This window comes from Aptenodytes patagonicus, chromosome 26 (genome assembly GCF_965638725.1).
Source record: "Aptenodytes patagonicus chromosome 26, bAptPat1.pri.cur, whole genome shotgun sequence".
NCBI lineage: Eukaryota > Metazoa > Chordata > Aves > Sphenisciformes > Spheniscidae > Aptenodytes > Aptenodytes patagonicus.
In genome coordinates this window covers 641,787-669,264 of record NC_134974.1, presented here as the reverse complement: position 1 = coordinate 669,264, position 27,478 = coordinate 641,787, and the positions used below count along the sequence as shown (strand labels likewise).

At 64.9% G+C, this 27,478-nt stretch overlaps 4 protein-coding genes across 6 annotated transcripts; 2 read left to right on the top strand and 2 right to left on the bottom strand.

The window, feature by feature from the left end:
• Positions 1-83: 83 nt before the first annotated feature.
• On the top strand, positions 84-3,628 carry IL6R (interleukin 6 receptor). Of its 3 annotated transcripts, none has more exons than XM_076360079.1 (10): positions 84-244; positions 1,033-1,284; positions 1,370-1,493; positions 1,651-1,802; positions 1,919-2,079; positions 2,164-2,308; positions 2,389-2,432; positions 2,567-2,645; positions 2,737-2,845; positions 2,924-3,628. In XM_076360079.1, the coding sequence occupies exons 1-10, from the start codon at positions 127-129 to the stop codon at positions 3,111-3,113; spliced, it is 1,374 nt and encodes a 457-aa protein (XP_076216194.1). In that variant the 5' UTR covers positions 84-126; the 3' UTR covers positions 3,114-3,628. The 3 variants fall into 3 exon arrangements, with proteins under 3 accessions (XP_076216194.1, XP_076216195.1, XP_076216193.1); XM_076360080.1 differs by having other exon boundaries at positions 1,651-1,835; positions 2,164-2,260; XM_076360078.1 differs by having other exon boundaries at positions 1,651-1,835.
• An 874-nt stretch (positions 3,629-4,502) lies between these two features.
• SHE (Src homology 2 domain containing E) lies at positions 4,503-9,226 on the bottom strand. The gene is made up of 6 exons (XM_076360083.1): positions 8,301-9,226; positions 7,467-7,593; positions 6,290-6,602; positions 5,662-5,808; positions 5,433-5,552; positions 4,503-5,020 (listed from the first exon to the last, which is right to left on the bottom strand). The coding sequence occupies exons 1-6, from the start codon at positions 8,694-8,696 to the stop codon at positions 4,834-4,836; spliced, it is 1,290 nt and encodes a 429-aa protein (XP_076216198.1). The 5' UTR covers positions 8,697-9,226; the 3' UTR covers positions 4,503-4,833.
• A 3,319-nt stretch (positions 9,227-12,545) lies between these two features.
• On the bottom strand, positions 12,546-21,224 carry UBE2Q1 (ubiquitin conjugating enzyme E2 Q1). The gene is made up of 13 exons (XM_076359924.1): positions 20,940-21,224; positions 19,403-19,507; positions 18,955-19,059; positions 18,547-18,597; positions 16,293-16,433; positions 15,625-15,709; positions 15,099-15,159; positions 14,466-14,556; positions 14,306-14,364; positions 13,976-14,024; positions 13,636-13,731; positions 13,402-13,468; positions 12,546-12,971 (listed from the first exon to the last, which is right to left on the bottom strand). Exons 1-13 carry the CDS (start codon positions 21,222-21,224, stop codon positions 12,940-12,942), a joined length of 1,227 nt encoding a protein of 408 aa, XP_076216039.1. The 3' UTR covers positions 12,546-12,939.
• An 803-nt stretch (positions 21,225-22,027) lies between these two features.
• CHRNB2 (cholinergic receptor nicotinic beta 2 subunit) lies at positions 22,028-25,517 on the top strand. The gene is made up of 6 exons (XM_076360052.1): positions 22,028-22,148; positions 22,860-23,005; positions 23,108-23,152; positions 23,343-23,452; positions 23,571-24,531; positions 25,207-25,517. The coding sequence occupies exons 1-6, from the start codon at positions 22,106-22,108 to the stop codon at positions 25,375-25,377; spliced, it is 1,476 nt and encodes a 491-aa protein (XP_076216167.1). The 5' UTR covers positions 22,028-22,105; the 3' UTR covers positions 25,378-25,517.
• Positions 25,518-27,478: the final 1,961 nt, after the last annotated feature.

The window sequence follows — 27,478 nt, the reverse complement described above, 5'->3', positions numbered from 1 at the left end:
CGCCCCGCCCGGGCGCACGTGCTGCCGCCGCGGAGCCGCCCCCCCCCACGCCCCGGTTTCACAACCGCGGGCACCGGCCGCGCCGCGGGCGGCTCCGCCGATGTTTTCCTGCCCGGGGCCGGGCGCATGGCGCGGCCGCCGGGGCCGCTGCTCCCCCTCCTCCTCCTCCTCCTCCTCCTCCTCCTCCTCCTCCTCGCCGCCGCCGCTGCTGCCGCCGCCGCCGGGCGGCCCTGCGGCCCCGCGGGTGAGTGCGACCGGCACCGGGGAGGGCGGGGGAGTGGAGCGGCGGGAGCCCACCGGCAGAGCCCCCCCCCCCCCCCCACGGCGGGGCTGCCCCGGCTCGGGGGGGGGGGGTGTCGTCTCTCCCGGTACCGGGGCCCCGCGGGTCCGGGCCACGGGGAGGCGGGGGACGGTTCCCTGCCCGCCCCGGCGGAGCTCGGCCGGGCCCGGCGAGATGGGCAGGGTGCGGGTACGGGGCACCCCGGGTGGGTGCTGGGCGCTGGGAGGGTGCTGTGTACTGGGTGCTGGGTGCGTTCCCGGCAGCAGGAGCCGACGGGAACCAGCAGGTCCGTGCCGGCTGTTGACCTTTGCAGCGAGAGCCGGGAGAGCTGCCCCGGGCGGCCTCCCTGGCCCCAGCCCAGGCCTGGCCGGGTGCCGCCGGCCGCTTAACCCCTCCAGCGCCGGACCCCCGGGACCCCCAGCGCCAGCCCGCAGCTCTCCCAGAGCCCAGCTCTCTGCTCCCCACGCTGCCCGGCCAGGTCCCACTTGCCGGATCCCCCCCACTCGCAACCCAGACCGGGTGCTGCAGTGGCCGTCCCTGTGGTGGTGCTGGGGGGCCGGTGCCCAGGCTCCATGGGGAATCGCTGGCTCAGCAGAAGCTGCCGCTTGTTCCGGCTCGGTGCCTCCTGCAAATATTGACACTGAGCAGCCGCTGGGCATGGGGAGCAGATGGTGGGGTGCCCCCCTCCTCTGGGGATACTCGCGGGGCCTGGGGTCTCGTCTCTATTGCCTGACCCCCTCTTGTACCCCCAGGGCTCTCACGGGACACGGTACCGGGACGTCCGGGAGCGAACGTCACGTTGACCTGCCAGGACAAGGGGCCAGTGAACGTCACCGTGTCCTGGCAGGTGGAGGAGCGGGGGGCGGCGGTGGTGGGAGGCCGCAGCCGGCGGCTGGCAGAGGGCAACGTGCTGCTCCTGCGGCGGCTGCGCTACGAGGACTCAGGGCGCTACAGCTGCTACGTGGGGGGCCGCTTGCTGCGCTCCCTGCGGCTGCTGGTGGAAGGTGGGTCCGCGCCGGGGCGGGGGCTTCCCTCGCAGCATCGCCCAGTCTGGCGTCCCCCATCCCCCAGCGTCTCCGTGCCTTGCAGAGCCCCCCGAAACTCCCCGGGTCTCCTGCTACCGGCGGAGCCACGACAAAGACGTCCTGTGTGAGTGGCCGCTGCGGGCAAAGCCATCCCCAGGGACGCGGGCGATGCTCTGGGTGAAGCGGAGGTGAGTGCTGTCCTGGCACCTACCTGGGGCTGGGACCCCGTGGCACGGGACGCAGGGGACTTTACTGTCCCTCCCCACAGACCCTTTCTCCTACGCCAGCTGGGGCTGCCCTGTGCCCAGTGTGTGCCGCAGCCCCAGCCAAGCCACATCCCCACAGGTTCGTAGCTGAGAATGCCACAGAGCAGCAGTGCCGCTACTTCTCCAAGGCACGGAAGTTTGTTTGCCGGGTGAAGGTGCCACCCGGTGCTGACGACACCAAACCCCTCGTGGTGTCCACGTGTGTCAACAACGGTGCCGGTGGCTCGGCTGGTGAGGACAGGATCATTACCCTCAGCAGCGTCTGTGAGTGCAGCTCCCCTCTTGCTGGGGGCCGGGGCAGGCTGAGTGGCATGGTGCTGGGCCCTGAGCCCCTCCTTCCCTGGCAGTGAAGCCCGACCCCCCCCTCAACGTGACAGTGGAGGCGCTGGAGAAGGCGCCACAGCGGCTGCGGGTCAACTGGTCCTATCCCTCATCCTGGGACCCCCGCTTCTACTGGCTCCGCTTCCAGGTCCGCTACCGCCCCGAGCCCGCCCAGACCTTCACGGAGGTGAGACCCCTCTCCCCTGCATGTGGCTGTCCCCTGGCACCAGCGAGGCTGTCCCCAACCACATGCTGCCTATGACCCCTCCAGGTGGACCAGGTGACAACGACGTGGCTGGACATCCATGACGCCTGGCGAGGGACGCAGCACGTGGTGCAGGTGCGGGCGCAGGAGGAGTTCGGCCATGGTACGTGGAGCGAGTGGAGCCAGGAGGCGGTGGGCACGCCCTGGACAGGTAGGAGAGGAACATGTGGCCCTGAGGCCAGGGACTTGGCCCGGGGTCCTCCAGCCTCACACTCCCCCCTCACCTTGCAGACCCCAGGGACCTCACCTTTGAAATGGGCCCCTTCAGCTCACAGGTAGGGTATGGCCTCAGCCCTGGGGGGGACACGATACGCTCCTGGTTGGGTCTCGTGTCCCCATGTGGGATAAGGGGACACCAGGGTCGGGGGGGCTGCCCCATCCCATCACGCCCCCCTGCTTTCTCTTGCAGTTCCCCATGGAGGATGGCACATACGGGGTCACGCTGCCCCCTGAGCTGTTCGGGGAAGATGCTGCTGATGGTGCTGGTGGTGAGGAGGGGTCCCTGGGTTGACTGCAGGGGGCCAGGACCCCTGGGTCCCTTGTTCCCACAATGAGCCCGTCCCCCCCTTTCTGCTGCAGGGGACATCGTGGAAGCCAGCACCCACTCCGTGGCATCCCCCTACGCTTTCCTGGTGGCTGGGGGGAGCCTGCTCCTGGGCATCGCCCTCTTCGTTGGCATCGTGGTGAGGTGAGTGCCTAGGGTGGGGGGGGACCGGGGGGGGCTCCACCTGCCCCCCTGACCTGGGACCACTCTCCCCTCCTGCAGGTACAGACAGACGTGGCGGATGGGCGGGCGGCGGGGAGCGAAGCCAGAGGGCGAGGGGCAGCATGTGCTGGTGCCCCTGGGCCCCCCCAGCCCCCCGCTCAGTGAGACACCCCTGCTTTCACCTCCCAGCCCCCCGGCCCCTGGGGCTCTCCACGTCACCAACTTGGACTATTTCTTCTCAGGGCGATAGCCAGGGGCTGGATGCGCTGGCAGGCGCCTGCGGGTCAGGTGGGGGTCCCTGGCCCTGGGGGGTTCTGGGGCTGGGATGTAACCCCAGGAGCAGCCCCCTCACCCCCCTATCCAGGGGTGCTGAAAGCCACCCTCAGGCCCCATGGCTGGGAGCAGCCTCTGAGGAGGGGGATCAGTGCTGCCCCCATGGAGAACCAGCTGGGGGGGGCCCCCAAGACAGGTCCCGGGGGGACAGCTCTGGGGCTGTGGCCAAGCTGGGGTGGCCGGAGGTGAAGGTGCTGGAAGCACAGCCACGCTGGAGCGTGGGAGCAGGGCTGGGCTCTGCCTGCGGGGCTGGGTTTGGGGGTCCCGTGGGGAAGGGCCTAGCCCCTGCAGTGCCGTGGGTGTCGGGGAGGGGAGGGCCTGGCTGGATCAGCCCCATCCCTCTGCCCCAGCCTCCCCGGGGCTTATTTTTAAAGCACGTGTTGGGGAAATGTGGCAAAAAGTGTCTCTTAAATAAATGCCTTGGATTTGTAATGGAGCGGGTGCCTTGGAGGGGAGTAATGGAGGGGTCTCTGCAGCCTCCCTCACCTGGGAGTGACTCCAGGGGGTGGTGGGTTGAGGCTGGGCTGTGCACCTCCACCAGTCGAGGCCATGCACCCCCAGTCCATGCACCCTATGCCTTGCTGTGCCCCCTAACCGTGCCATGCCTCCCAGACTGTGCACCCTGTGCTGTCCCGTCCCCCCCCATGCGACATACCCCATGCCATGCATCCCCAGGCTGTGCCTCCATGCCAGAGTGTCCCCCAGGCCATGCCCCCCATGCCATGCAGTGCCCCCAGCAGCAGCCCACCCCACACCGGGTTGTGCAACGCCCCAGGGAGCTGCAGCTGCACCCGGGCAGGAAACCGCAGGGCGAGGGGAGCGGGTGCCCGGGCACCCTGGAGACACCGCGTTCCCCCCCCCCCGGCTAGCCCCACTCTATAAAAAGCCTGGCAGGATGCAGATGTGCAAGTGGGGGGAGCCCCCAGTACCCTGCCCCCCGAAACCGGGGTGGCTCCTGCTGGCACGAGTCTGGGGTTGAGTCACCCGCTTCCGCCCTCCCAAGCAGGCAGGTGACCCCTGGGGGGGGGGGGGTTGAGGGTCCAGATCCTGGGGTCAGCCCTGATGGGCCTCCAGCTCTGAAAACCTGCCCTGGTTTCGGGCAGCGCCGCAGCCCCACTGCTGGCAGAGCAGATCCTGGCAGCCAGCCCCCGGGGCCCTGGGCAGGGAAGGGGCTCAGTGTCTCGCTGCACCCCCCCCACAGCACTGGCACCCTCAGGGCCCCCGGCCCCATCCCCACCACATCACAACCCCCAGCCCCATCCCTGCCCCATTGCAGCCCCCAGCTCCTCCAGGACCACCCACCTCCTCTCAGCCAACATGTTTATTTTACTACTTCGTTACACGTCCCAATCTTGCTGCGTCCCCCCACCCCGGGTGCTGGAGGCAGCCCCACAGTGGGTCGGCTCCGGTACAGGGCAGGCAGGATCCGTCCCGGCAAAAGGGCAGCGCAGCCCTGCCGGAGTCCAGTGGCAGGCAGCGGCCACCAGGCAGCAGTGGGGTCCCCACAGGGCTGGGGATGTGACCAAGGGGTCCTCTGCTGGACACTTCCCATGGCACACGGCGATTGCCGGGTCCGGACCCTGCCCCGTGCCCTGGGGCCAGGGGTCACAGGCCAGTCTGGGGGGCATTAGTGGGTGCTAATACAGCTTGCAGTGGACGGGGTGCAGCAGGGCCATGTGCTCAGCCCCCTTGAAGGGCAGCTTCTCAGTGGAGTAGTAGTGCACAACCTCGGGGACGCTGGCGAAGACACCGCTGGCCTGGCTGAGCGTGTACTTGTTGTCCTTGGTCTGGGCCACGATGATGTGAACACAGCCCTGGCTGGTCCTGGGCAGGCGTCAGCAGTGCCGCCAGCCCCCGGCACCCGCCCGCCCCACGGCCAGGGCCGCATCCACCCCTGTTTGTTCCCGTCCAGCTCCGATTGTTTTGGCTCCAGGGGCTCTGCTTCCTCAGGAAGGAAACGCCACTGGCGCTCCCGACAATGCGCCGGGGAGGGGGACGCGCTGCCCCCCCCACCCCAGCGCCGCGCCAGGATGCCTAGATCCCCCCGTGGGTTGGGGGGGGGGGGGGGGTGCCATCCCCTGGGACCTGGGTGTTCCCACCCCATCAGGGCTCTGGCATGAACAAATGGGGGAGCTCCTGCCGCAGCATCCCTCCAGGGTGGGACCCGCTGCATCCCTCCAGGGTTGGATGCCCCCAGGGCCAGGACCCCCCACTCCGCAGCCGCTCAGCCACTCACTTGAGTGCAATGGAGTACTTGCCACTGCCGGTCTCGCTGGTGCGCACCAGGTAGCCGGCCTCCCGGCATGCCTGCAGCCGGCTCTCCGCCTCAGCCCGCGTGATGGCCCCGTGGTACCAGCTGCGGGGGGGGGGGGGGAATGCCAGGGGGATGCTGAGCGGTGACAAAGCCCCACACCCCCCAAATTTCCCACCCCAGCTGCCACACGTGGCTTGGCCTCACAACTCACGGCTGCTTCTCCAGTGCCAGGGCGGGGTCCACCCGCTCCCCCTCGCTGTGCTCAGCACCCACCGGCTTCAGCATCTTGGGGGTCCAGCTCTTCTGGCGTAGGTGCTGCCGCGGCGCCTCCTCCTTGGGACGCTCTGAGCCCCTCGAACTGGACTGGAGTGGGATGAGATGTGAGCCCCCAAAGCCCCCTCCGTGCCAGTTCCATCCCCATCCCTAGCTCCGTCCCTGTCCCCAGTCCCATCCTCATCCCTGTACCCATTCCTATCCCTGTCCCCATCCGTGTCTCCGTCCCCATCTAGTCCAACCCTCTGCCATCAGCAGGGACACCTTCAACTAGATCAGGTTGCTCAGAGCCCCGTCCAACCTGACCCGGAATGTTTCCAGGGATGGGGCATCCACCACCTCTCTGGGCAACCTGGGCCGGTGTCTCACCACCCTCAGCATAAAAAAAGTCTTCCTTTTATCTAGTCCGAATCTGCCCTCTTTTAGTTTAAAGCCATTCCCCCCCCCCCTTGTCCTATCACTACAGGCCCTACTAAAATGTCTGTCCGCATCCCCATCCTCGTCTCTGTCCCTATCCTCAACCCCGTCCTTGTCCCCATCCCCATCCGTGTCCCCATCCCTGTTGCCTACCTGACAGCACTTTGACGATCTGCTCCTTCTTCCACTCCCAGGGCTGCTCGTACTCGCCTGCCGGGCGCTCGTCATTCTCAGGCAGGCGCCCGTCCCCAGCCCTCGCCTTGCGCTCCGGGGTCCCCCCGGCCACCCCCTCCCCAGGCTCATAGGGTGTGTCATAGAGCTGTGGCCCCTTCCCCACCACCTCCTTGCCCCCTGTCCGCTTGGCTGGCTCCGGCTTGCCGCCCCCCTCCCCGGGCTCGCCAGGACCGTCCAACAGCAGGATGGCTTTGACCAGGGGGTCCTTGGAGCCCCGACGGCGGATTTCTGCGAGGAAGAGGGATGGTGAGTCAAGGAGGGGCCTGTGTGTCCCCTGAGACACCCCCCCCCCCCCCCCCCCCCCAATGCCTGCCCTTGCGGATGGATGTGCATCAGGGACCCCATGCCGGGGACGTCCCATTGGGAACTGGCTTGGGAGGAGCCAGAGCAGGAAGGGGCCCATCCTCGTGGTGCCTGGCCTGCTGTTGCAGTGCCGAGGCTGCCAGCACCACGGGCACAGAAACACACCGGCGGGGCTCGCCAGGTTCCGTGGCGGCAGGATGCTACGCCCTGTGCCGGAGCTTGGCCCTGCAGGAGGCCACCCCGGGGGGGGGGGGGCTCACACACCACCTCCCCGGCCCCCTGCTTCACCCCATGGCGCCGGGCTCCGCCAAACAGCTTGGGCTGCCCCGCACGGAAAAAAACCATCAGCAGCAAATCTTTTATTTCCAGCTTCCGGCCGAGTCAGTTCCTGTTGTTCTGGCCAGCTGGGCGGCCGCCGCGCTGGCCGGGGAGTCACTGGCTGGGGGGGCACGGCCATGGAGGACCCTCACGGATGCTGTATCCCCCCCCCCCCCCCCCCAAGCCCCTGGGACAGCTGGGTGGCATTGAGGGCTTTGCACCAGGCCTGTGCACCCGTTGGGTGATGGTGGTGGGTCGTGGCACTGGGCGAGGGGCCGGCGGGCACAGGTCAGTGTCCGGCCTCGCGCCTGCTCCTTATCTGGCCCCGCGCAGCCGCAGGAAGCGGCGAGCGGCTTTCCTGTTCCCGGAGCCTCCCGCGCCGGGCGGCTCCGAGGGCGGCCACGCGCTACCGGCTGGGGAGCGGTGCCAGCCACGCTGCCATGGCGCAGCACAGTATGGTGCAGCACATACCTGTGATCATCTGCTGGGCATCGTAGGGCTCCATGTAGCCATCGTTCTCCCCCAGGCGCTCGGCCTCCCGCTGGCCCTTGGTGCGCTTAGCGTCGTAGGGGTCGGCGTAGTCCTCCAGGATGATGACCTGGGGGGTGGGGGGGGGGGACGGGCACTACCGGCCTCAGGGGGCTGCTGGGGGGGGGGGGTGGGGGGTGTCCCACCGGGTGCGCCGGTGGTGGTGAAGTGAAAGAAGGCAGCGGGGATGCCACAGGCACAGAGCCAGGCAGGGGACAGGGACACTGGGGTCCCCAGGGGAGGATGGCAGCTCATCTGGGGTAGATGGAGCCATGCCACAACCCCACGAGGGTGCACCCAGTGGCACCTTTGGGTGGGGGCAGCACCCACTGCTATGCACCCCAGCGGTGGGGAGGAGCCGGGGGGGGGGGGAGGGGGGAAGGGGCAGGTCAGGGACCCTTTTGGGTGACACCACCACCCCAACTGGCTCCCAGCCACCCTGGGGCTGTGTGGGGGTGAAAGTCCGGCTTCCCAGAAAAGCTTTACGTCAGCCTTTGTTTAACCAGCGGCCGAGTGCCAGGGTCAGGGTGGGATGGAACACAGCGGGACAAGACGAGGGGGCCCAGCAAGCGCCCCCACCCCACCCCACCCCCCACCCCCACCCCCCCCCACCCGGCAGATGAAGGGCGGTTGGGATGAAGGGAGCTTTGAATGGGATTTGAAGGCATCAGAGCTGAGTGTGATGAAAGGCCAGGGTTAGCCAGGCTAATGAGCCAGAGCCCAAAGCAGTTAAAGCTGCCAGTGCTGCACGCTCCCCAGCCCCCCCCCCCCCCTTACCGTCTCTGTCTTGGGGGTCTTCCCCTTGTCCTGCTCGGGGGCAGGCAGGCCGGCGGGCAGGGAGCCAGGGTACCCCTTCCCGTTCTTCTCGTGAGCCTCCACCTTGATGAGGCGGTTGATGTAGGTGCCGCAGGTTTTGGGGGGTCCCTCTGGCGTGCCCCCCTCAGCTCGTGAGTTCTTCCGCATCTTCCCTGTAGCAGCCTGGAGCAAACCTTGCAGGTTGTCGCGCGACAGCCGGCCACCCCCCTCCTTGCCACCTCCCGGGCCGGCCCGGCAGCCCCCCAGCTCGGCGGCCGAATTCTTGCGGCTCTTGCCCAGGCTACTGCTGCCCGGCCGAGCCCTCTCCGAAACCGTCTTCAGGTTGGAGGGGAACTCCTTGAACCACTTGGCCGCCATGGGGCCGGGGATGGGCAGGGTGCCGCGGCCCCCCCGGGGCGCCTCGATGCCCCACGGCCACCCCACCGGCTCAGGGCCGGCTCAGCCGGGGGGCACGGGGCAGCCCGGCTCCCCCCAGCGGGACTCTCGGCGGCCGGGGGCCAGCCCGGGAGGGGGGATGTGGGCAGGGGGTCCGGGGCCTTCGCCCCCGGCGTGGGCGGGGGGCTCCAGGCGTCCTTCGCCCCCGCGGGGACGTCTGGCGGGTCCCCAGGGGTGCCGGATCCCGCGTCCCGGGGAGGGGACCGCGTCTCCCCCGGTGTCCCTGGCCCCAGGGAAGGGTGCCGGGGGGGAACGGGGTCTCTGCTCCAGCGATGGGACGAGTCGGGGGGTCTCGCCGGGCGTCCGGGGGATCCGGCCGGAGCAGCTCCGGGGCGGCTCCGAGGGTCCTCTGCCCCCGGGGAAGGGGCCCGGGGGATCTCTCCGTGCTCCGGGGAGTCCGGCCGGGGCCGGGTAGCCGGGGGGTCCCGTCGCGGCTCCTCGGCGGGGCCCGTCTCCGTGGGCGGCGGGGCTGCAGGGGGGGGGGGGGGGGGGGTCAGGCCGGCCCGGGGGGCCCCATGCGGCGGCGGCGGGACGGGACGGGACGGGACGGAGCCGGAGGGGCCGGAGGGGGCGGTGGGGCCGGCGCTCCCCGCCCAGATCCGGAGGGGGCGGCCCCGGGGGACGGCGCGGCACCGGCCGGGCGGGCGGCCACCAGCCCCGGCAGCCTCGGGGAGCCCCGGCCCCGTTCTTCCCGGGCCGGGGTCTCCGTCCGGCGGCTGCCGAGGGCTGCGTGGTCCCCGAGAGTGGCGGGAGAGGGGTTCCCGTCCCGGTGGGGCTGGAAGACCTCGGGACCCTGCCCGGCTGATGGGACAAGGGGGCTTGACCCTGCAGGTGGACCCCACGCACGGACCCTGTGTGTGGACCCCCACACAGAGAGCCCCCCACAGACAGCCCTTGTGCACAGACCTTCATGCATGGACCCTTATGCACAGACCCCCCCCCCCCCCCCCCCCCCGCACAAGACCCTCTGCACAGACCCTGCGCATGGACCCCCAAGTATGGAACCTGTGCGCAGACCCCGTGCATAGCCCAGCGGGGCGAGGGCACGGCCCCGGTGCGCTCGCTGCTGCCGTGACTGAGGTTCACACCACACCAGCAAAGACCTACTTCTCCTGGCTGTACCAAGACCTCGTCGGAAAACCCCGGCTGAGCCCAGCGATTTGGCTTCCTGCCGGGCTGGCAGCCGGGCTGCGCGGTGCTGGGGTGGGGGGGGGGGTAGGGGGGGGGCTTACCAACCCATTTGCAACAGCACAACAGAAACGGATGGGGCCAGGGTTTTGCAGGTGAAGATGCTCCCCCAGCCGCCAGGACAGGGCTGCCCTGGTTCAGGGCAGGACACAGGCTCCTCCTGTTTACAGGGGCTGGAGAACATCTCCAAGGACCAGTCAGCTCCTACCCATGGGGGGGGGTGGGGTGGTCCTGCTGCTGTGAGGGGGCACTGGGAGAACAGACCCCCCCCCCAACTCAGCAGGGACGGTTGGTCCCCAGCACTGGGCCCCCCCCGTCCAGGTGCAGGGAGGTGCTGGGGAGCTGGGCAGCCTCGAGCCATGGTGCAGGGTCACCGGCAGCGCCGTAGGAAGTGGTGGCAATTTCCTCGCCGGCCCTGCTGGGCAGGATGCAAGAGCAGTGGTGAGGCGCTGCTGCTAGGCTGGCACCCAAACTGACGGTGGGATCTTGGCCAGCTTCAGCTTTGCCTTCTTGTGGCCAAGGAAAACTCTGTGCCTCCGCTGGTAAACTCAGGTGCTAGCTTAATGTGAAAGGTGCTGGTTTGTTTTCTTTCCTTGGCAGATTTAAATCCCCCCCCCCACTTAATCTTTCTGGAGGCCTCAACAGCAGGACAGACGTGCGGGCAGCACCGTCTCGGTGGCTTTGTGCCGTGGTGGTGTTCCCCATGGCACGCCATCCATGCCTCTCCTTTGGGAAGTCTCTCCCCATCCCCTGCCAGCTCCCACAGGGAAGGCTGTGGGAGCGTCTCCAGCAGCGGTGACAGATGGCACCACACGCCTGCTTCCCCGAGAAGCCAAAACAAGAGCCGAGCCAGTGCCGTGGTGATGAGTGCTGAGCCCGTCTTGGAGCGGGGCAGGTCCTGATGCTCAGGCGGGTGAGAACAGACGGGACAGGCCTGCCAGATGCCAGCTCGCGGTGTTCCTGCCACGCTTCCAGCCTCAACGCCCACCAGGTCGGCATCCGAGCAGCAGAGGGTCCTGCAGGCACTGTTCAACTCTCCCGCTCATCCTGGCCTGGAAAGTCGCCAGGATTTGGGAGCACGCGTGCTGCGAGCTCTCCCAACCAATTCAGCGTACCCAAACCCAACCCCATCGCTGGGGTCAGCAGGCACAGCCCCCCGCCTCACCAAATAGCAACACCACAAGCTTTTTAAACCTTCATTAAACCGGCTTAACCCCCCTCCCCAGCAGGTTCCTTGGTACTAATTGAGCTAAAGAGGGGAGCGGAGTGCAGCTGCCTCCGTCCCCCGCCAGCACCGGGCACCAGGAGCAGGGCTGGGGAGCGCCCAGGAGCCCGCTGGGTGCTGGTCTGGGGGGGGAGGAGCAGACCACAGGGCAGGGCAGAGCTGCTCAGCATCGCAAACCCTCCGGTCCTTCAGCAAAGCACTTAAAAATAGTCCCCGGCAGAGGCTGGAGCTGCTCCTGCAGGAAGTGCAGAGCAGCCATCAGTAATCCTGCAAAAAAAATACGGCATCTTTGTATTCTAAGGCTCGGAGCAGGACAACGCCTAAAGAGGAGAACAGCTGCTGGAGGAGATAATGGACTTCTTCTGAGGCCCTTTGATTTTCTAATAACTTTTATTCAAATACCATGAATTAATACTGATGGTCCGGCTTTGACGCTAACGAGTCAGCTATGCCCTCCAGCCAAGGACACAGCACCAGAAGTTAGAAGAGCTCCAACACCCAAATCTCCTTCCAGCAGCCTCAGGACAGAGCAGGGGGGATTCAAGCAAGGAGCACAGACTGCAGCAATGCCTTCCACCAAGGGCTGGAGCTCAGCCCTGGAGCACTGAGCTGAGCAGGAATAACGGCTTGAGGAGGAAAAATAAAACAAAACCCTAGAGAACCGGGCCACTTGCTGCAGGAGGAAGCCCTGGGCAGGGATGAGAGGAGCGATCGCACCCAGCACTGCCCACACTCCCCTTCACTCAGCAGCTTTCATCCACAGCGCAGCAATTACAGGTGCAAGAGGCTCAGCCACCTTCCCCCTCCACACACGGTTAGTGGGGAGAGACAGGGCAAAGGGCTACAGCTTCAGGTTTGTCACAGCTGAGCCTCCGCTCATCTTGCTGCTTGGCAAGACGGGACACGGAGAAGTTTGGGGCGAGAGCTGGCAGCCTACAAACCCCTCATCCACAGCAGGACACAGGAAAGCTTTACAAATCTTCCCCTCTCCACTTCCAGAAGTGTAAGTTTGCAGTTACAAAGAGAAAAGTCTGTTCTTGGTCTGGGGGAGAAGGGGACAGAATCCCTGCTCCCTCGTTGCCAAAAAGAAAAAAGGGTTTTCTTCTTCCAAGGCAGCTGTTCCAGACCTTCCCGCACGGCTTGTCCAGGGGTTGCGCAGCTGACACCAAGAGGCCCTGGGCCGTTCCTGCGCCCCCACCTCCAGCACAGCCCCTCAGCTCCATCCACCACTCTGCCACAAGACCAGGGCTGAAGACATAGCGTGGCATGGCTGCTGCAAAGGGGTTTGCTCCCTGCTGCTGCCAGCGCAGGGTACGGTCAGCAGCATCGTGGAAAAAGCAATTAGTCAGGCCAGCATCTTCAAATTAACAAACTGTAATTTTTCTCCAAAGATACATTTTCCATACACATCCATCATACACTGTAACAAAAAAAAGCAGTGTACATGAAATAAGAAAATAAATTAAATCCATAGCATAGGTAAGGAGGACGCTCTAGACTGGAGTAGAGTCGAAAGTTTCCAGCGATACAAGAGGCTCAAAAGTTTGTTTTAACAAGAATGCCTGCCAGCAAGGGTCCAGCAAGTGTTTTAGGTCAGTCCAACTGCTTAAACAGTTTTATTTAGAGTTTTTAACAGCCATTATTGTCCTGCAACAGGCAGAGCTATTACATCCTGGGAGAAAGCCAAGAGGCGTCGTTAAGATCCAAGTAGAGCATCCAGAAGATAATCAGATTGGTCCTGCAGCATCTGTGCTAGCCATCCTCCTTGGGCGGTGTGTACCAGCCTGAAACAAGAAGAGAGATCCGTGAGGGACGAAGCTGCACAGGGAATGCAAATCAACACCTGGAAATGCACAGCTGGAAAAGCTGCTGAAAGCGGCAGTGCGAGCACGCCAAGTCCCACTTCCAAAGGGCCACATCTCCCAGATTACCGGGAGGCTTTCTCTCCGGTTTACTTCCCGACGCCACCGGGAGAATGACGCGCTGCCTCTAGTTACAGCCAAAGGAGCCCAGCACTGACCAGCAGGGCAGGGCAGAGGGATGCTGCAGCCACACGCTCTGCGTTAGACAGCAGCTGCCGTTGCCGGCTATCATCTCGCTCCAGGTAATCTCTGCACTTGGGGCAGAAAAAACTCAAGCAGCTCGTCTGGATGTTCGGCCTAGGGGAGCCCGGACTAGCGAGGGGAAATGCACGCCCTCTCCCTCAGCCCTTACCATTCTTCTCGTGGATCTGAACCAGGGACTTGTAGGACTGCTGTGCTCTTGTCAGGCTGTACTGATTCTGCAAGGGAAGCCAGAGCGACAGTCAGTCCAGCTAGAACCCAGTGCGAGCCATCCCACACGCCTTCCCTACACGAACTGTGCTGCCACAGAGCCGGTTGTTCGCTCATCTGCCTCCATCCTGCTACCAACCGCTCCTCAAGTTCTCTTACGCTGACCGGGCCCTACCTTATTGGCTCCAAATTGTACTCGCGCTTTCCCTTTCACCAGAGTTGCGCTGATCTGCATAATCACCGACTCGATGGAGTACGCGCTGCTCCAGCCCTGAGGGACAGAGTGCAACACAGTGAGGCCAGCACAGACGGGACCCCCTGCCCAGGGGCTGCACTTCCCCACAGCAAAGAAAGGGCCTTCCCGAGCCCGGCAAAGGCATTGCGAGAGCCATGCCAGGCAGCTGCCAGCCAGGGGTACAGGTAGGATTTGGCCGCCAGCAGGCCCTGAGCAGCAGGAATACAAAGCACGGCAGACAGCAGCAGCTACCCAAGTCCACGCACCGGCCAGTACCCACCTGTTTCGTAAGTAGCTCCATGCAGATGGCACCGCCACCCAGAACATACCTTGGGGAAGGAATCGGGCAAAGTTAGGTCAGAGATGGACACAGCCTCACCCACCCGCTGCTCCAGAGATGAACCGTTTTCTCAGAGTAGATCTCAGATGGAAAAATACACACAAAAAAAAAAATCCACCACCCCCGTCTATGCTTCCTGGGAGAGCTACTGCAAACTCGTATCGGGGAGATTACGGGACTGCGTAGCACTAGATAAACTCTTAGCGAAAACTGCTGCAGGAAGCAGCGCTGGAGACCTCAGTGAGCAGAGACAGGCAAACAGCTACTTACCCCCCTGACAGCACCGGTGACACGACCCTTACGAACGGTGGATCAAAGGGAAAGTTATCCTGGAACAACAGAAGGGAGGCAAAGCTGTTGAGAAACGTCTTCTCTGACGACTCACCGAGGCAGGTGTATCTCGAGGAGGGGGAGGTACAGGAAGCCTTACTTTAAAGGAGAAGTTTAGGAGGATGAAATCTGTTCCTTCTTTCTCTTTGAGGATCTGGAGATCATTGTGCAAAGCGCTATCCTCGTCAACCCTGCCGAAGGGAAACCCCAGAGGGTCAGAGTCAAGGTTGTGCACCTCAAGTCAGCCATGCTCACTGCCACCGAACCCCAGAGCTACTGTACCTGCACAACCTGGCTGGCACGTGGGCCCTCAGGTTCTCACCCAGAGGGCAGCGACAGCATGGGCTGTCAGCATTCTGCTCCTGGTTTGCAGAGAAGACCATCACACCCTTTTTGCATGCTGCCAGCTTAAAAATAAAGACTGCCTGGCCCAAGGAAAAGGCAGCACTGGTGTCTGGAGGGTGTGAAAGCTCGGGGTTTTGTCTGATGCACCTCTTCCAGGACTCTAGGAACAGCAGACAGACTTGCAGAGCCCTCAGATTATGTCATCTTTCTCTGGAGATGTCATCTCCTTTCTGATGTGGAGACAGCAAGCAAGCTGCCCGAGAGAGGCTAACCCAAGGTCTGCCAGGTGCTCCCCTGCCCTGCTCACTTCCCCTCTGGCTCATGGGAACGTTTTGGTCCCACCACCAAGATCCACCACAGTTGTATGATCCCAAGCTATGCCACCTACTTCAGGAGTTTGACGTTCCAATCGTACAGGCTGTCGTTCACTAGTTCAACTGCATAGTATCCTGCAAGCCAGAGAAGAGGTGTGTCACTACCAGAGGAGATGGAACCACCCAGATTTCAAATCCCCTTGGCCCTGCAGCGCAACCTCAGCCTGGCACAGAACCCCCTGAAAAGCAGCACTTATCCAGAAGGACCATCCTGAAGGCAGCGGTTTTCCTATGACTGCTCCTTCCCGAGTCCTTGGGCTCAGGGAAGGGGCAGGAGCACCATCACCCTCAAAGCCAGGCAATCCTCCCACCCACAGCACGCTCCTCACCCCCATCCAGCACTGGCAGGGAAGAGACAGTAAGGCAGTTTTGCTCGCTCTGGACAGAGCCACAACCACCAAAGGCCGGAGATCTTCTCCCCAGCTGAGAAGAGCAGAACAGCTCTAAGGCCCGTTAGGTGCCACCCAGGACGATGAGGAAAAACCCCAGCACGAACAGTGGAGCAGCAGTCCCTTCCCTCGAGCTCCCTGCAGTACTTACCGCCTTTGAAACTTGGTGATCGGTAAATATCCCTGAGCTCCTTCATTAGCCGGTCAGTGGCCTGCACAGACCCAGACACTGCACCCTACGAGGAATTTGGGAGGAGGGAAGTTGCATTGTTGCACTGCGCCCACCATGGCCGTTGCTCTACGAGGCCAACACCTGAGCTACAACTCCTGTCCAGCCTCTGAACTAGACCTTCCCATGTCCCCCACCCTCTCAGTCTTCCCCTTTCCCCCTACAGCAGCTTCCCTTGCCCCAAATACGCCACCCCAGGCAGCGCAGCTGCAGCAGAAACACCTCTGTGCCCTCTCAACTACGTTAAGAATTTCTGCCCAGGAGTATAAAAGCACAACCCACCAACCACCTCCACGGCCCAAAGTGAGGTGCAGCTCCTGGGAGCAGAGGGGAACCCCAGATCTCACTGCAGCAAGGCTGCCCCACATAGCACTGATGCCTCGGGGGCACCTGAGGCCCACGCTTACTTCCCTGAGCTGCAGAGGCAGTTCACAGACTTCTCTGCATCAGCCATGCCAGCCCCTGAGAGCCACTGCTGTACCTTTGGCCAGAGACGGCCCCTTTGATTTAGGGCTACCAGGTGCCCCCATCACTCTTGCCCTTGGGTCCCTCTGCTTCCCCAACCCGCCCGCCCGCCAGGTGACACGTACATTTAAGTAATCTTGCCTCTGGTTCTTTTTAATTTTCTCTAAAATGGCCAGGTTTTCCTTCCCAATGCCTTCATCCTCTGTCTTCTTCCCATCTGCTGGCTCTTCCTCTTTCATCTCGTAGTGGTCCAAGTCCTCAGTGTCCTGGGAAGGGGAGAGGAGAGCTAGTAGGAGACGCGTCTTCGCTCCTCCCTGCTCCAGGTACTGCAGACAGAAGCTGTCCTGAACCAGGAAGGAATCTCGGTGCAACTCTCCCTCCTCAGGAAGTCCCAAGCCCTGATCTGAGGCACAAACAGGGTGGAAGACAAGGCCTGGGCATGCTCAGTGAAGAATTTTCAGGCACTGGGCCCCTGCTGCCCTCCCATACCAAAGCCAGCAGGCAGAGTGGCATACTTCCCTTTCCAGAATTAAATTGGGCTCACGCAAGCTCTTTGTTCGCTGGACTCTTCCCTGCCAAGTCTCGCGCCTGTTTATAATTAGCCATTAATCTTACGTATGCTCCCCGACGAGCCCCATGTAACTGAGGGGCACTTGCATCTCGGCACGCACGTGGCTCAAGCAGCCCCATGCCACGTTTCTGGAAGGCTGGAACAAAGTGCAGACGCTCAGCGCAGTGCTGCTGGGCCGCGTTGTTCCCCCTTCACAAGCAAAAACCCAACACAAACGCAGCTCGCTGGCAGCACAAGAGGAGACCCTCGCACACAAAATTCAGTGGCGTGGGATGTTTTCTCCTCAAAAAGAGGTGACATTTCACAGCATGTCTTGGATGCTCTTTGTAGATCAGCTCAGCTCTCCACTGCACAGCGCACCCCCAATGCTCTCCCTAACCCCGGCAGAGGCTCTGCCCCTCACCCCTTTCCACCACAACACTCGTCAGGCCGACATGTGCAAGACCCTGATGTTAATAATCAGGAAAAGACAGTTGCAGCGATCAGGGGCCACTGCAGAGATCTCTCCCCATGCACAGCAGCTACTGCACTGTGTCAGCACACAGGTTTCAGCCACCTGGAAGCTGCCTGCAAATGGCTGTGGGCACGCACAGCTCCAGCGCTGGCATTAAATCCTCTGAACAAGCGTTTACTTCGGCCTCTCCAGGCTAGCTGCTGCTATTCTGGATGAGCAGCATTTTTGGAAGGGCTTTGACATTTTCAGACTGTCACACAGGAAAACAGATCCTCGTAGAAAATCCCTCGAGTGGATTAACCTGCGTGATGCATCTCTGCACCAGGGCACGGCTCTGCTGCTCTGCTCTTCCGACAGCCCAACAAATCCAACCGCTCAGCAAGAAACCTTTGCTCTGAGCGAGAGAGTTGTCCCTGCACAACAACGCATGGCGTTGGCAGAAAGCATGAGGGGGGATGCTCGGTTCCTGAGGATTTCTTTTCCAGCCCACAGGAGAGCGAGGACTCACACATCGCAAATTTGCCACAAAGCAGCAAGTTTGCAAATATGCAAGGTTATGCTGGTACCAGTTTAAGCCTCCTCATTTTCTCTGGGGACCCTGGCAAAGGCTGGCCTTGATTTAGCAAGCTATTCACTTTGTTGAAACCCCAACAACTGCTAGGCATGCTGCTGCTAAGTGACCTGCCCCCAGGTTCTGCAGTGCTGCTGACTCGGTGCCCGTGCCTCTCACCCCAGAAGTGTGCGAGGCATCACTAAACGTCACCATGGAGATTCAAGATTATTCCACCCACTTCTAGAGATCTCTAAACTGCAAACCAAACAACTGAAGCCTGTGGGTTTTGCAGCACGATATTCTCAGCCTGCAGTGAAGCACGGCTGCCTCTGCTGCTCCTGCCAATTAGCTTGCTCGCACACTCAGCCATCCTACCTAATCCTCACTGCAGGAGTCCCATTTTCACGGTGTGATTTCCCCACCAGCAATGGCAACCCGGAAATCCCATCGCTTGTGAGTAAATTTCAGGCTCTAGAGCACAGCAGCACGAGCTGAGAGAGAAGTTGTCAAAGGGGCTCCACCCTCAGCTCGTCTGCCTTTGGAGGCCATGGCTACACCTCTCAGCTGCTGTGGTCCCCTGTGGTTTGTAAACACATTGCTCCCATCTGGCTCAGGAACCTGGGTCCCCAGCAGCAAAACACTGACAACAACCTAGCCTTTGAGCCAAACAGCGGGCTCTTCCCTGTCTAGACTCCATGAGCTCCTCCCAGCCACAATCCCTGTGCCCTCACACCTTTCAGCGGGCATCTCCCCGTGCTCAGCTCTCCAGTGTACTTCCTCATACAGCAAGGCAGCACTTACCTCTGGCATCTCTTCATCCTCCTCTTCAGAAGACACCTCTTCCTGTGTGCTCTGCAGGGACAAAAGGACAGAGATGAAAATCGCACTGTCAGCTTCCTGGGGCAATGCTCTCCTGCCTTCCCAGACGCTTCTGAGGCAAGGTTAAACAGGGATTTACAAGCAGAACCAAGTTAAAAGCAGAGTGAAGCCAAGAACCTTTAAAGGAAACTACACCAGAGCAGCTAAACAGCACCAAGGCCCAACAGAGCAGGCTGGCATCAGCCTGGGACAGGAATCCACCCCAGGGAGAGGAGATCAACACCTCACCTGCTGCGTTCCTCCTTTGGGGGTTAGGAAGCCTCAGCCTCTAAAGCAAACGCCAGGAAACTTGTTTTATGAGCTCAGAAAGTCTTGTCCCGAGTCACTCACCTGTTCTGCCGGCAGAGGCTGGTCCAGCATTTCAACATCTGGATGTTGGGGGAGGTTGTAGAGTTTGCACAGGTCAGAGATTATTCGCTTCAGGTGCTGCAAAAGCTGTCGGGAGACCAGGCAAGCGTCAGAGAAGTGCAGAGACCCACACGCCAAGCTAAGCCTCAGCTGTCCTCAGCGCTGCAACGCTTTCCCTCACAAACGAGCGAGCGAAGGCCCAGAGGCCGCTCCTTCCTGCTCCAAGCAGCGGTGGACACGGGGGGGAAAATCACGCCCCAGCATCAAACTCAAGAGAAGTCAGAGCTGCTCATCCCAAATTTCCCGAACCCTTATGAGACAAGAGGCACCCCTGCCTTGGGCCCTTGGAGGCACACAGCAGGGATTTTACCCTCCCGAAGCAGCCAGCCTCTCGCCACCCCTCCCCTCTCCCCAGGCAGCACCGCCTCACCAGCGTATTTCCTTTCCTGACTTCCACCAGCCTCTCCAGGATAGCTGCCAGGTTCGGATCGTCTGACTCCACAGACCATATTGGGGGAACAGCTGGATAAGACTCCTGGAGAGAAGGAGAAGGTGGTGTTTGTGCTGCCGCAGCTGCCTCCGTCCCACCGATGCAGCTGGCGGGGAACAGAGCAGCGAGCCAGGCAGGACAGGGAGCTGCAGCTCCACGTCTCTTGCAAACGGATCCCTCCAGACCACAAAGATCAGCGGAACAGCCCGCGAGCGACCGCATCCACCCTCCAGGCTAATCCCGGGGCCGAGGGCAAACCAAACCCCTGCTCCAGCCGCGCTGATCTGGCTCAACTCTGCACTGCTTCCCCCCCAGCCCGGGGCAGCAGGGTGGAATACAGAACGTGGTGAAGTTTTGGCCACCCCTCTGGTCGCCGGGGCCTCTGTGGGTGGTAAAGCAGTTAAGGCAGGACACCAAGGGCGTTTCATGCTGCCCCGCGGGACTCCTGCCTCGCCAGCTCTGGACCAGAAGCGCTGCAGGAGAAGAATCAGGCACGCACAACCCGACACCACCCGTGCAGGGGCAGAGGCCAAGCAGGCACCTTTAATCCAGGGCAAAGCTGCTGACAGCCTCTGATAAGGCTCCTAAGTTGCCCCTCTGGAAAATCCCAGACACCGGCCCCGTTCAGCGTCCACACCAGGGGTTTTCCATGCTCTGCTGCTCCTCGTCTGGAGCCGCAATAACCAGCTGCAACTTGCCATGCAAGATGGGATCCGCACCCCATTGCAAACCGACCCAGAACCAGGACCCCCTAAAACCCAGGCGAGGGCGAGCCAGAGCAGACACGAAGAGCCCAACGCTGATGCCGCGGATACCCCCTCCTCCAGGCATCACTGGTCAGGGCCACCCGGGACCCCCCCCCAAAAAACAACCCGGGGCAAGCACAGAAAAGGAGGGGCACAGAGTCTCACACAGGGGAGAAGGGGGCCATCAGGACGGTGAGAGCACCCTGTGACCCCCCAGGCGCTGCCCCCCCCCCCCCCGGGCCCTGCCTGCACCCGCCATTCGAGGGTGAAGGCTCCGGGGCTTGTTCTGCTGTGAGCCGCTTCCCGGCGAAGGGAGCCGCTTCCCGGCGAAGGGAGCCGCTGGAGCTCGGGGGCTGAGCGCGGCTCGCACCCGACTCACACGGGCCCCGGAGGCAGTTCCCCCCGCGGCCGCCTGAGCCTGGCCTCCGTCCCCCCCCCCCCACGTCCCGCAGCCGGCCCCGGCCACCCCGGGGGACGGCGGGGCCCGGGCCCAGTTCGCCCCAGGCCGCACGGGCCGGGCCGGTCCCCCACCCCCGCAACGGCGCCGAGTTCCACCGGGCCGCGGTCGTCCAACGGTCGGCAGCCCCGGCCCCCGCTCCGGCTGGCTCCCCGAACCGGGCCGGGGCGTGGCGGGGGGGCGCTCGGTCCCAGGGCCGCCCCCACGGGCGCCCCCCGGAGCCAGGGCCCCTCGCACCGGGCCAGTGTGTCCCGTCCCCCCCCCCGGGCCTCACCGTGATGTTGCAGTGGATGCGGACGGGCCCCGGCGGCGGCCCCCGGGAGCCAGAGGCACCGGCGCGGGCCCCGGCCCCCGGGACGAACTCGCAGCTGATCTCGTCGGGGCAGGCGCTGCCGATGCGGAACCGCTCGTGGCCCCGGTGGAAGATGGACTCGAGCAGCCGCAGCTCCCGCCTCAGGAGCCGCCCGGCGGGGGCCGCCGCCACCTCGGCCCCGCTCCGCCCGGGCCCCCCCGCCGCCGCCTGCGACCCCGCCGCCTCCTCCGCCCCCGCCCGCTGCATCTTCCCATGGAGGGACCCGCTCCGCCGCCGCCGCCGCCGCAGCCCCCGGAGCCGGCCCAAGATGGCGGCGGGACCGGCCCCGCTCTCCGGAAGTGACCCCTCCCACCGCCAGCGGAAGAGGCGGGGCCGCAACCGCCGGAAGCGCTGGCACAACCGGGCGGGGCGCCGCCGAGCCGGAAGTGACGCCAGGGAGGCGCCCCGGAAAGTGAGGGGGCGGGGCGAGCGGGCGGGGCGAGCGGGCGGGGCGAGCCCCGCCCCTGGTGGGGAAGGGTCACGTGGGGGTCACGTGGCGGCCTGGGGATGGGGGCACCGGGGGGGGGGAGCGGGGGGGCCCTGCGGCCCGGGGGGGGGGGGGCTGGGGGCCCGGGGGGGCCCTGCGCCCGGGGTGGCCCGAGGGGGGGACCCGGGGCCTGAGACCTGTGTGTGGGGCGGGGCCGCGGGGGGGCTCCGGGACCCGGGATCTGCCCGCGAGCTCCCCCCCCCGGCTCCGCTCCCCCCTCGGTTCCCGACCCGTGGCTCCCCCGCTCCGCTGAGACCGTACAGGGGCCGGGGACGCGGGGACCGGACCCCGGTGGAGCGGAGGGTTGGGGGAGCCCGGACCCCCCCCGCGGTGCCCCCCGCTCCCCCGGTGTCCCCGGGCGCGGCGGGGCGGAGGCGGGGGCGGCCCCGGGGCCGCTGACGGCGGCGGTGACGGCGGCGGAGCGGGGAGCGCGGGGCGGCCCCGGCGCAGCGCCCGGCACCGCCTCCCGCCCGGGGCCGCCCCGCCCGGGCCGCCGCCGCCGCCGCCGGCTCCAGCACCGCGGAGAGCGCGGGCAGCACCGGGGACAGCGCCCGGGCACGGGCAGCGGCACCGGCAGCGGCACCGGCAGCGGGCCGCCCCCATGGCGCTGCTCCGCGTCCTCTGCCTCCTCGCCGCCCTCAGACGTAAGTGCCGGGGGCCGGGGGGGGGGGGGGGGGGGCGGGCACCGGCACCGGCACCGGCGGGGAAGGGACCGGACAGGGCCCCGGGGCTGCGCCTGTTGCACAGGACCGTCAGGCGCCACCCCGGTACCGACCCCGCACAGACCCGGCATGGACCCCGTACCGGCCCCGCTGCGGTGCCGGTGCCTCCTGCTGCCCCGGCCCGGCCCGGCGGCGCTCCCGGTGCTCTCGGCGCTCCCCGCCCCCCCCCCCCCCCCCCCGGGGCTCTGCGGCCCCCGCGGCACCGCCGGCCCCGGGGGCTCCGGCTGCCCGAACCGCTGCGCCGAGGCGGTGCCGGGGGCGTGCAGGGACGGGCAGGGGTGGGCAGGGGAGGGCAGGAGCGGGCAGGGGAGGGCAGAGGGGGGCACCCAGCTGCGGGCTTGCTGTCTGGCAGCACCGGGGCTCCAGGCCCTGTCCAGACCCACCCGGAGCGGCTCCTTCCCAGGCACCGCGGCCCCCCGGGTCCCCCCATCTCCCCCCCCCCCCCCCCCCCCCGCCTTGAGACAGCATGTCCCTGGCTGTGACACCCGCACACCGTCACACCGTCACACCCGCCCTCGAGCTGCCAGGCCCAGACCCCCCGGGGCGGGCACAGGCTCAGCCCCGGGGAGGGTCCAGACCCTCCCGGGGGGCCCTGCCCACCGCCGTGGGGCTCAGCCTCCCACTGCGCCCCAGGGAGCCTGGGCACGGACACGGAGGAGCGGCTGGTCGAGTATCTGCTGGACCCCGCGCGCTACAACAAGCTGATCCGGCCGGCGACCAACGGCTCTGAGCTGGTGACCGTGCAGCTGATGGTGTCGCTGGCGCAGCTCATCAGCGTGGTGAGTTGGCCGGGGCTCTGCTCCCCCATCCCCTGGGGAAGGCAGGGGGCCCTGCAGCCCCCCCTCTGGCACCCCGAGTAACCGGCCCCGCTCTCTCCACAGCACGAGCGGGAGCAGATCATGACCACCAACGTCTGGCTGACCCAGGTGGGAGCCCTGGACTCTGCCGTGGCTCCGGGACCCCCCTGCACCCTGCCCCAAGCCTCCCCTGCACCGCGCCCCAGGTCCCCCCATACACCCCTGTGTGGGACCCCCCTGTCCACCCTGCCCTGAGCCCCCCCCCGCCCCAGGCTCCCTCTGCCCACGGCCGGGCTGGGCTGAGCCTGCCCGTCCACAGGAGTGGGAGGACTACCGCCTCACCTGGAAGCCAGAGGACTTTGACAACATGAAGAAGGTCCGCCTGCCCTCCAAGCACATCTGGCTGCCTGATGTGGTGCTCTACAACAAGTAGGTGTTTTTTTGTGGGGTGGGGGCCATGCGTGCCCCAACCCCATCCAGGGCTCGGGGCGGTGCCATTGCACCGCTGGGGCAAGGCCAGGGCTGACGGCGCATCCCTTCACCCCAGTGCCGATGGGATGTACGAGGTCTCCTTCTACTCCAACGCGGTGATCTCCTACGATGGCAGCATCTTCTGGCTGCCGCCGGCCATCTACAAGAGCGCGTGCAAGATTGAGGTGAAGCATTTCCCCTTCGACCAGCAGAACTGCACCATGAAGTTCCGCTCCTGGACCTACGACCGCACTGAGATCGACCTGGTGCTGAAGAGCGAGGTGGCCAGCCTGGATGACTTCACGCCCAGCGGCGAGTGGGACATCGTGGCACTCCCGGGACGGCGCAATGAGAACCCTGACGACTCCACCTATGTGGACATCACCTACGACTTCATCATCCGGCGCAAGCCACTCTTCTATACCATCAACCTCATCATCCCCTGCATCCTCATCACCTCCCTGGCCATCCTTGTCTTCTACCTGCCATCCGACTGCGGCGAGAAGATGACGCTCTGTATCTCTGTCCTGCTCGCCCTCACCGTCTTCCTGCTGCTCATCTCCAAGATCGTGCCGCCCACCTCGCTGGATGTGCCACTGGTGGGCAAGTACCTCATGTTCACCATGGTGCTGGTGACCTTCTCCATCGTCACCAGTGTCTGCGTCCTCAACGTGCACCACCGCTCGCCCACCACGCACACCATGCCGCCCTGGGTCCGCACCCTCTTCCTCCACAAGCTCCCGGCGCTGCTTTTCATGAAGCAGCCGCGGCAGAACTGCGCGCGCCAGCGCCTGCGCCAGCGCCGGCACACCCAGGAGCGCACTGCTACCGCCACCCTCTTCCTCCGGGCCGGCGCCCGCACCTGCGCCTGCTATGCCAACCCCGGTGCTGCCAAGGCTGAGGGGCTCAATGGCTACCGGGAGCGGCAGGGGCAGGCGCCGGCCCCCGCGGCCAGCTGCGCCTGCGGGTTGGAGGAGGCGGTGGATGGCGTGCGCTTCATCGCCGACCACATGCGCAGCGAGGACGACGACCAGAGCGTGAGTCAGGGCGGGCAGGGGATGTGGGGTGCATGCAGAGCTGTGGGGTACAGGCAGAGCTGCGGAGCATAGGCAGGGCCGCAGGATGCAGGCAGGGCTGTAGGGTACAGGCAGGGCCGGGGGCGTGTGCATGCATGGTCGTGGGGTGCAGAACGTGTGCACGGCTGCACCGCAGGAAGGGACATGCATGAGCACCAAGAGGGTCCCTGCCCGGCCCCATGTCCGGGGACCCCCCGCAGCCCCTGCCCAGGCAGGAGGCCCAGGCCTGGCCCCTGACCCACCACTGCAGCCCCAGCCTGAAGCAGTTGCTCTGGAAACCCAAGAGGCTCCCGGGGGGCCTGACCCTGCGTGGCACCGTGAGGCTGCAGATTTTGGCGGAGCCAGCCCCGGATTGGACTGCAGGGCCAGGGGACACTGCCCCCCGCCCAGCTCACCTCACTGGGGAGATGAGTTTCCCGGGCTTGGCAGCGCAGGCGGCAGCAGGGGGACCGAGCCCCGTGGGGCCCATGGTGGGCTGGCAGGCAGCCCTGGGAGCTGCAGTGCTGAGGGAGCAGATTTGGGGCTCTGCAGAGCCGCCGAGCTCCCAGTCCAGCCGCCTGCCAGGAGTGGCACAGGCAGTGCCGAGTGATGCCGGAGGCCCCGGCCTGACCCGGCATCTCTCCCGGCCCCACGCAGGTGAGCGAGGACTGGAAGTACGTGGCCATGGTCATCGACCGCCTCTTCTTGTGGATCTTCGTCTTCGTCTGCGTCTTCGGCACCGTCGGCATGTTCCTCCAGCCCCTCTTCCAGAACTACGCCACCAACTCCCTGCTGGAGCTTGGCCAGGGCACCCCCACCTCCAAATAGCGCCAGGGTGGCCGCCCACCCTCCCCGCCAGCCCCAGGGACTGCAGGCTCCGCACCCTCTCCCCACCGCCGAGCTGGGGCCGGAGAGCCAGGTGCTGGGCTCCAGGCAGCCACTGCAAACCAATAAATACTCACACAGGAGGGGGCTGGTTCATTTTAGTGTCGTTTCATCCCGCACCGCTCCCCGTGGGCAGGAGGAAGCAGGATGCAGCCAGGTCTGGGGGGGGGGGGGGGGGGCGGCGGCTCTGGCTCCCCCTGACCAAAGTAAGAGGCTGGGGAGGAATTGGCTCTGGAAGAAGAAAATCCCAGTTCCCCAGGGAGGGAGCGCGGTGGCGTGAAACCGGCCCCGCAGGGATGTGCTGGGCTCCCTCCCACGCTTCCAGGAGCACCGGCTGCTCACCCCATCTCTTCCCACCAATGCAACCATGCGGGGCCAGGGGCCAGTGCACCTGCGGGCAGCCCCCAGCCCCTGCTGGACCCCTGTGCTATCCTGGGGCTCCCAGGGGCAGGGCAGAGCCGCGCCGCACTGACGCAGCAGGACCGGAGGCACGGGGAGGAGGACGGGACTGCTCTGCTCCGGCTCCTCGAGGTGAGCGCATGTGCCAGGCAGGAGGATGCTATTTTTAGGTCCTACCTGCAGGCAGGGCCAGGGCAGCGAGTGCCAGGGGCTGCTCCACGCTCCGGCAGTGCCACCGTCCCCTGCTAAACTCCAGGCTTGGTGCGCTGGAGCCAAGAGCAGCCACGAGATGAATTGTGCGAGGAAAAGGAAAACACAAATCAATCGCAACTGGAGCCTGGAGCAGCCGGCAGCCAGGTCTCCACTGTGGGCCGCACAGGGGAGCCGGCGTGCTGGGCAGGCAACCCTGGCCAGTCCGGTAGTGGCGGCAGCACTTCCCACGCTCTCCCTCGCAGGCAGGAATTGGCCTGATCGGGGAAAATTGAAATGGAGCATTTGCTATAAATACCACTAATCCTCCATGCTGGGGGGAGCGCAGCACAGGCGGGGGCCCACGGCACACAGTGCCGGGGGAAGCCGCACACTAGAAATTAATTTAAATCCCAGCACTTCACCCAGCCAGAGAAATCCCGGGCTGCTCCAGCTGATGCTCCTGGACCCCCTCCTCTCAGGGGTGCACCCCAATACTTAAATATTAAGAGCTTTGCCCCTAAAGCAGCATCCCGCCTGCCCCATGCCAGGGGCTTGTCCCACTTTGTCCCACCTCTGCATCCCCTCTGCTGTCGGTTGCAGCCCTGGGCAAGTGCAGGACTGGGGGGCCTGCTGTGGCCTGGCAGGGAGCGGAGACCCACGAGTCCCGGGAGAGCAGGAGGGTGCGGGGAGCACGGCGGGAACCCCTATAGCCCCAGGCACAGCACCCCGAGCAGTCGGCAGCATGATGGGGGGGACTACGGCAGACGGAGGAGCCCCCAGCTCTGTCCTTGTGCCGTCGCTGCCACGAGGGCCCTGCTCCACCGCGCAGGGGACAGCAGGATGCCGAGGCTGTTGCCACCCTTCACAGTTCTGCACTGCAGTCAGCACCCGAGCACCGTCCCAGCAGCTGTGGGCAGGGTGAGCCCATTACAGCCAGCCTTTCAGCAAGCACTTAACCTGCTTGGCCACAGCACGTCCGCCCACCGGCGTCCTTTCCTGCTGCGCAGGGAAAGATGCACAAGCCTGAGGCACAGCCAGAGCCGGGGCCTTGCTCCCCACAGCCTCGGGACTTGTCCTCTTCGGTTTGGGCTATGCTTCCACGCCAACTGCTTCGTGGTCTCTTTGTCTGATCTCACTGGTGTCAACTCTCCCGTCCCAGGCAAAGCCAGCACAAGCTGTGCATTGGGAAAGGGGCTGCTCTACAACATCTAATAAACTTGCTGTTGGATGGGAACAGCGTCCTTACTTCTCACCTTCTACAAGCGTGTCTGGCACGTGGTTGAGCTCAGACATAAGCAGACACGCAACATGGCCTGCAGCCACCACCAGCCTCCGCAGTGACCTTCCAAGACTGGAGAGGAGATCCCCCACCTCTGGCTCTATATGGGGTAAGGAGCCAAGAAAACCCTGCCCCGTCATTTCAGGGTACACTCAAGCCCTCTGAGGGCTCAAT

Bases quoted from the DNA above. Each gene is read 5' to 3' on its own strand.
- CHRNB2 (XM_076360052.1), top strand. From the start codon at position 22,106: ATGGCGCTGCTCCGCGTCCTCTGCCTCCTCGCCGCCCTCAGAC. The intron at 22,149-22,859 runs GTAAGTGCCGGG...ACTGCGCCCCAG, and splicing joins CCTCCTCGCCGCCCTCAGAC to GGAGCCTGGGCACGGACACG. The intron at 23,153-23,342 runs GTGGGAGCCCTG...GCCCGTCCACAG, and splicing joins CCAACGTCTGGCTGACCCAG to GAGTGGGAGGACTACCGCCT.
- SHE (XM_076360083.1), bottom strand. From the start codon at position 8,696: ATGGCGGCCAAGTGGTTCAAGGAGTTCCCCTCCAACCTGAAGACGGTT. The intron at 5,553-5,661 runs GTGAGTTGTGAG...CCCCCCCCGCAG, and splicing joins CTGGCACTGGAGAAGCAGCC to CTGGTACCACGGGGCCATCA. The intron at 5,021-5,432 runs GTGAGTGGCTGA...ACGCCTGCCCAG, and splicing joins AAGTACTCCATTGCACTCAA to GACCAGCCAGGGCTGTGTTC.
- IL6R (XM_076360078.1), top strand. From the start codon at position 127: ATGGCGCGGCCGCCGGGGCCGCTGCTCCCCCTCCTCCTCCTCCTCCTC. The intron at 1,494-1,650 runs GTGAGTGCTGTC...ACATCCCCACAG, and splicing joins ATGCTCTGGGTGAAGCGGAG to GTTCGTAGCTGAGAATGCCA. The intron at 2,309-2,388 runs GTAGGAGAGGAA...CTCACCTTGCAG, and splicing joins GGTGGGCACGCCCTGGACAG to ACCCCAGGGACCTCACCTTT.
- UBE2Q1 (XM_076359924.1), bottom strand. From the start codon at position 21,224: ATGCAGCGGGCGGGGGCGGAGGAGGCGGCGGGGTCGCAGGCGGCGGCG. The intron at 13,469-13,635 runs GTAGGGCCCGGT...CTTCCCTTGCAG, and splicing joins TACAATTTGGAGCCAATAAG to AATCAGTACAGCCTGACAAG. The intron at 12,972-13,401 runs GTAAGGGCTGAG...TTCTTGTTTCAG, and splicing joins TCAGATCCACGAGAAGAATG to GCTGGTACACACCGCCCAAG.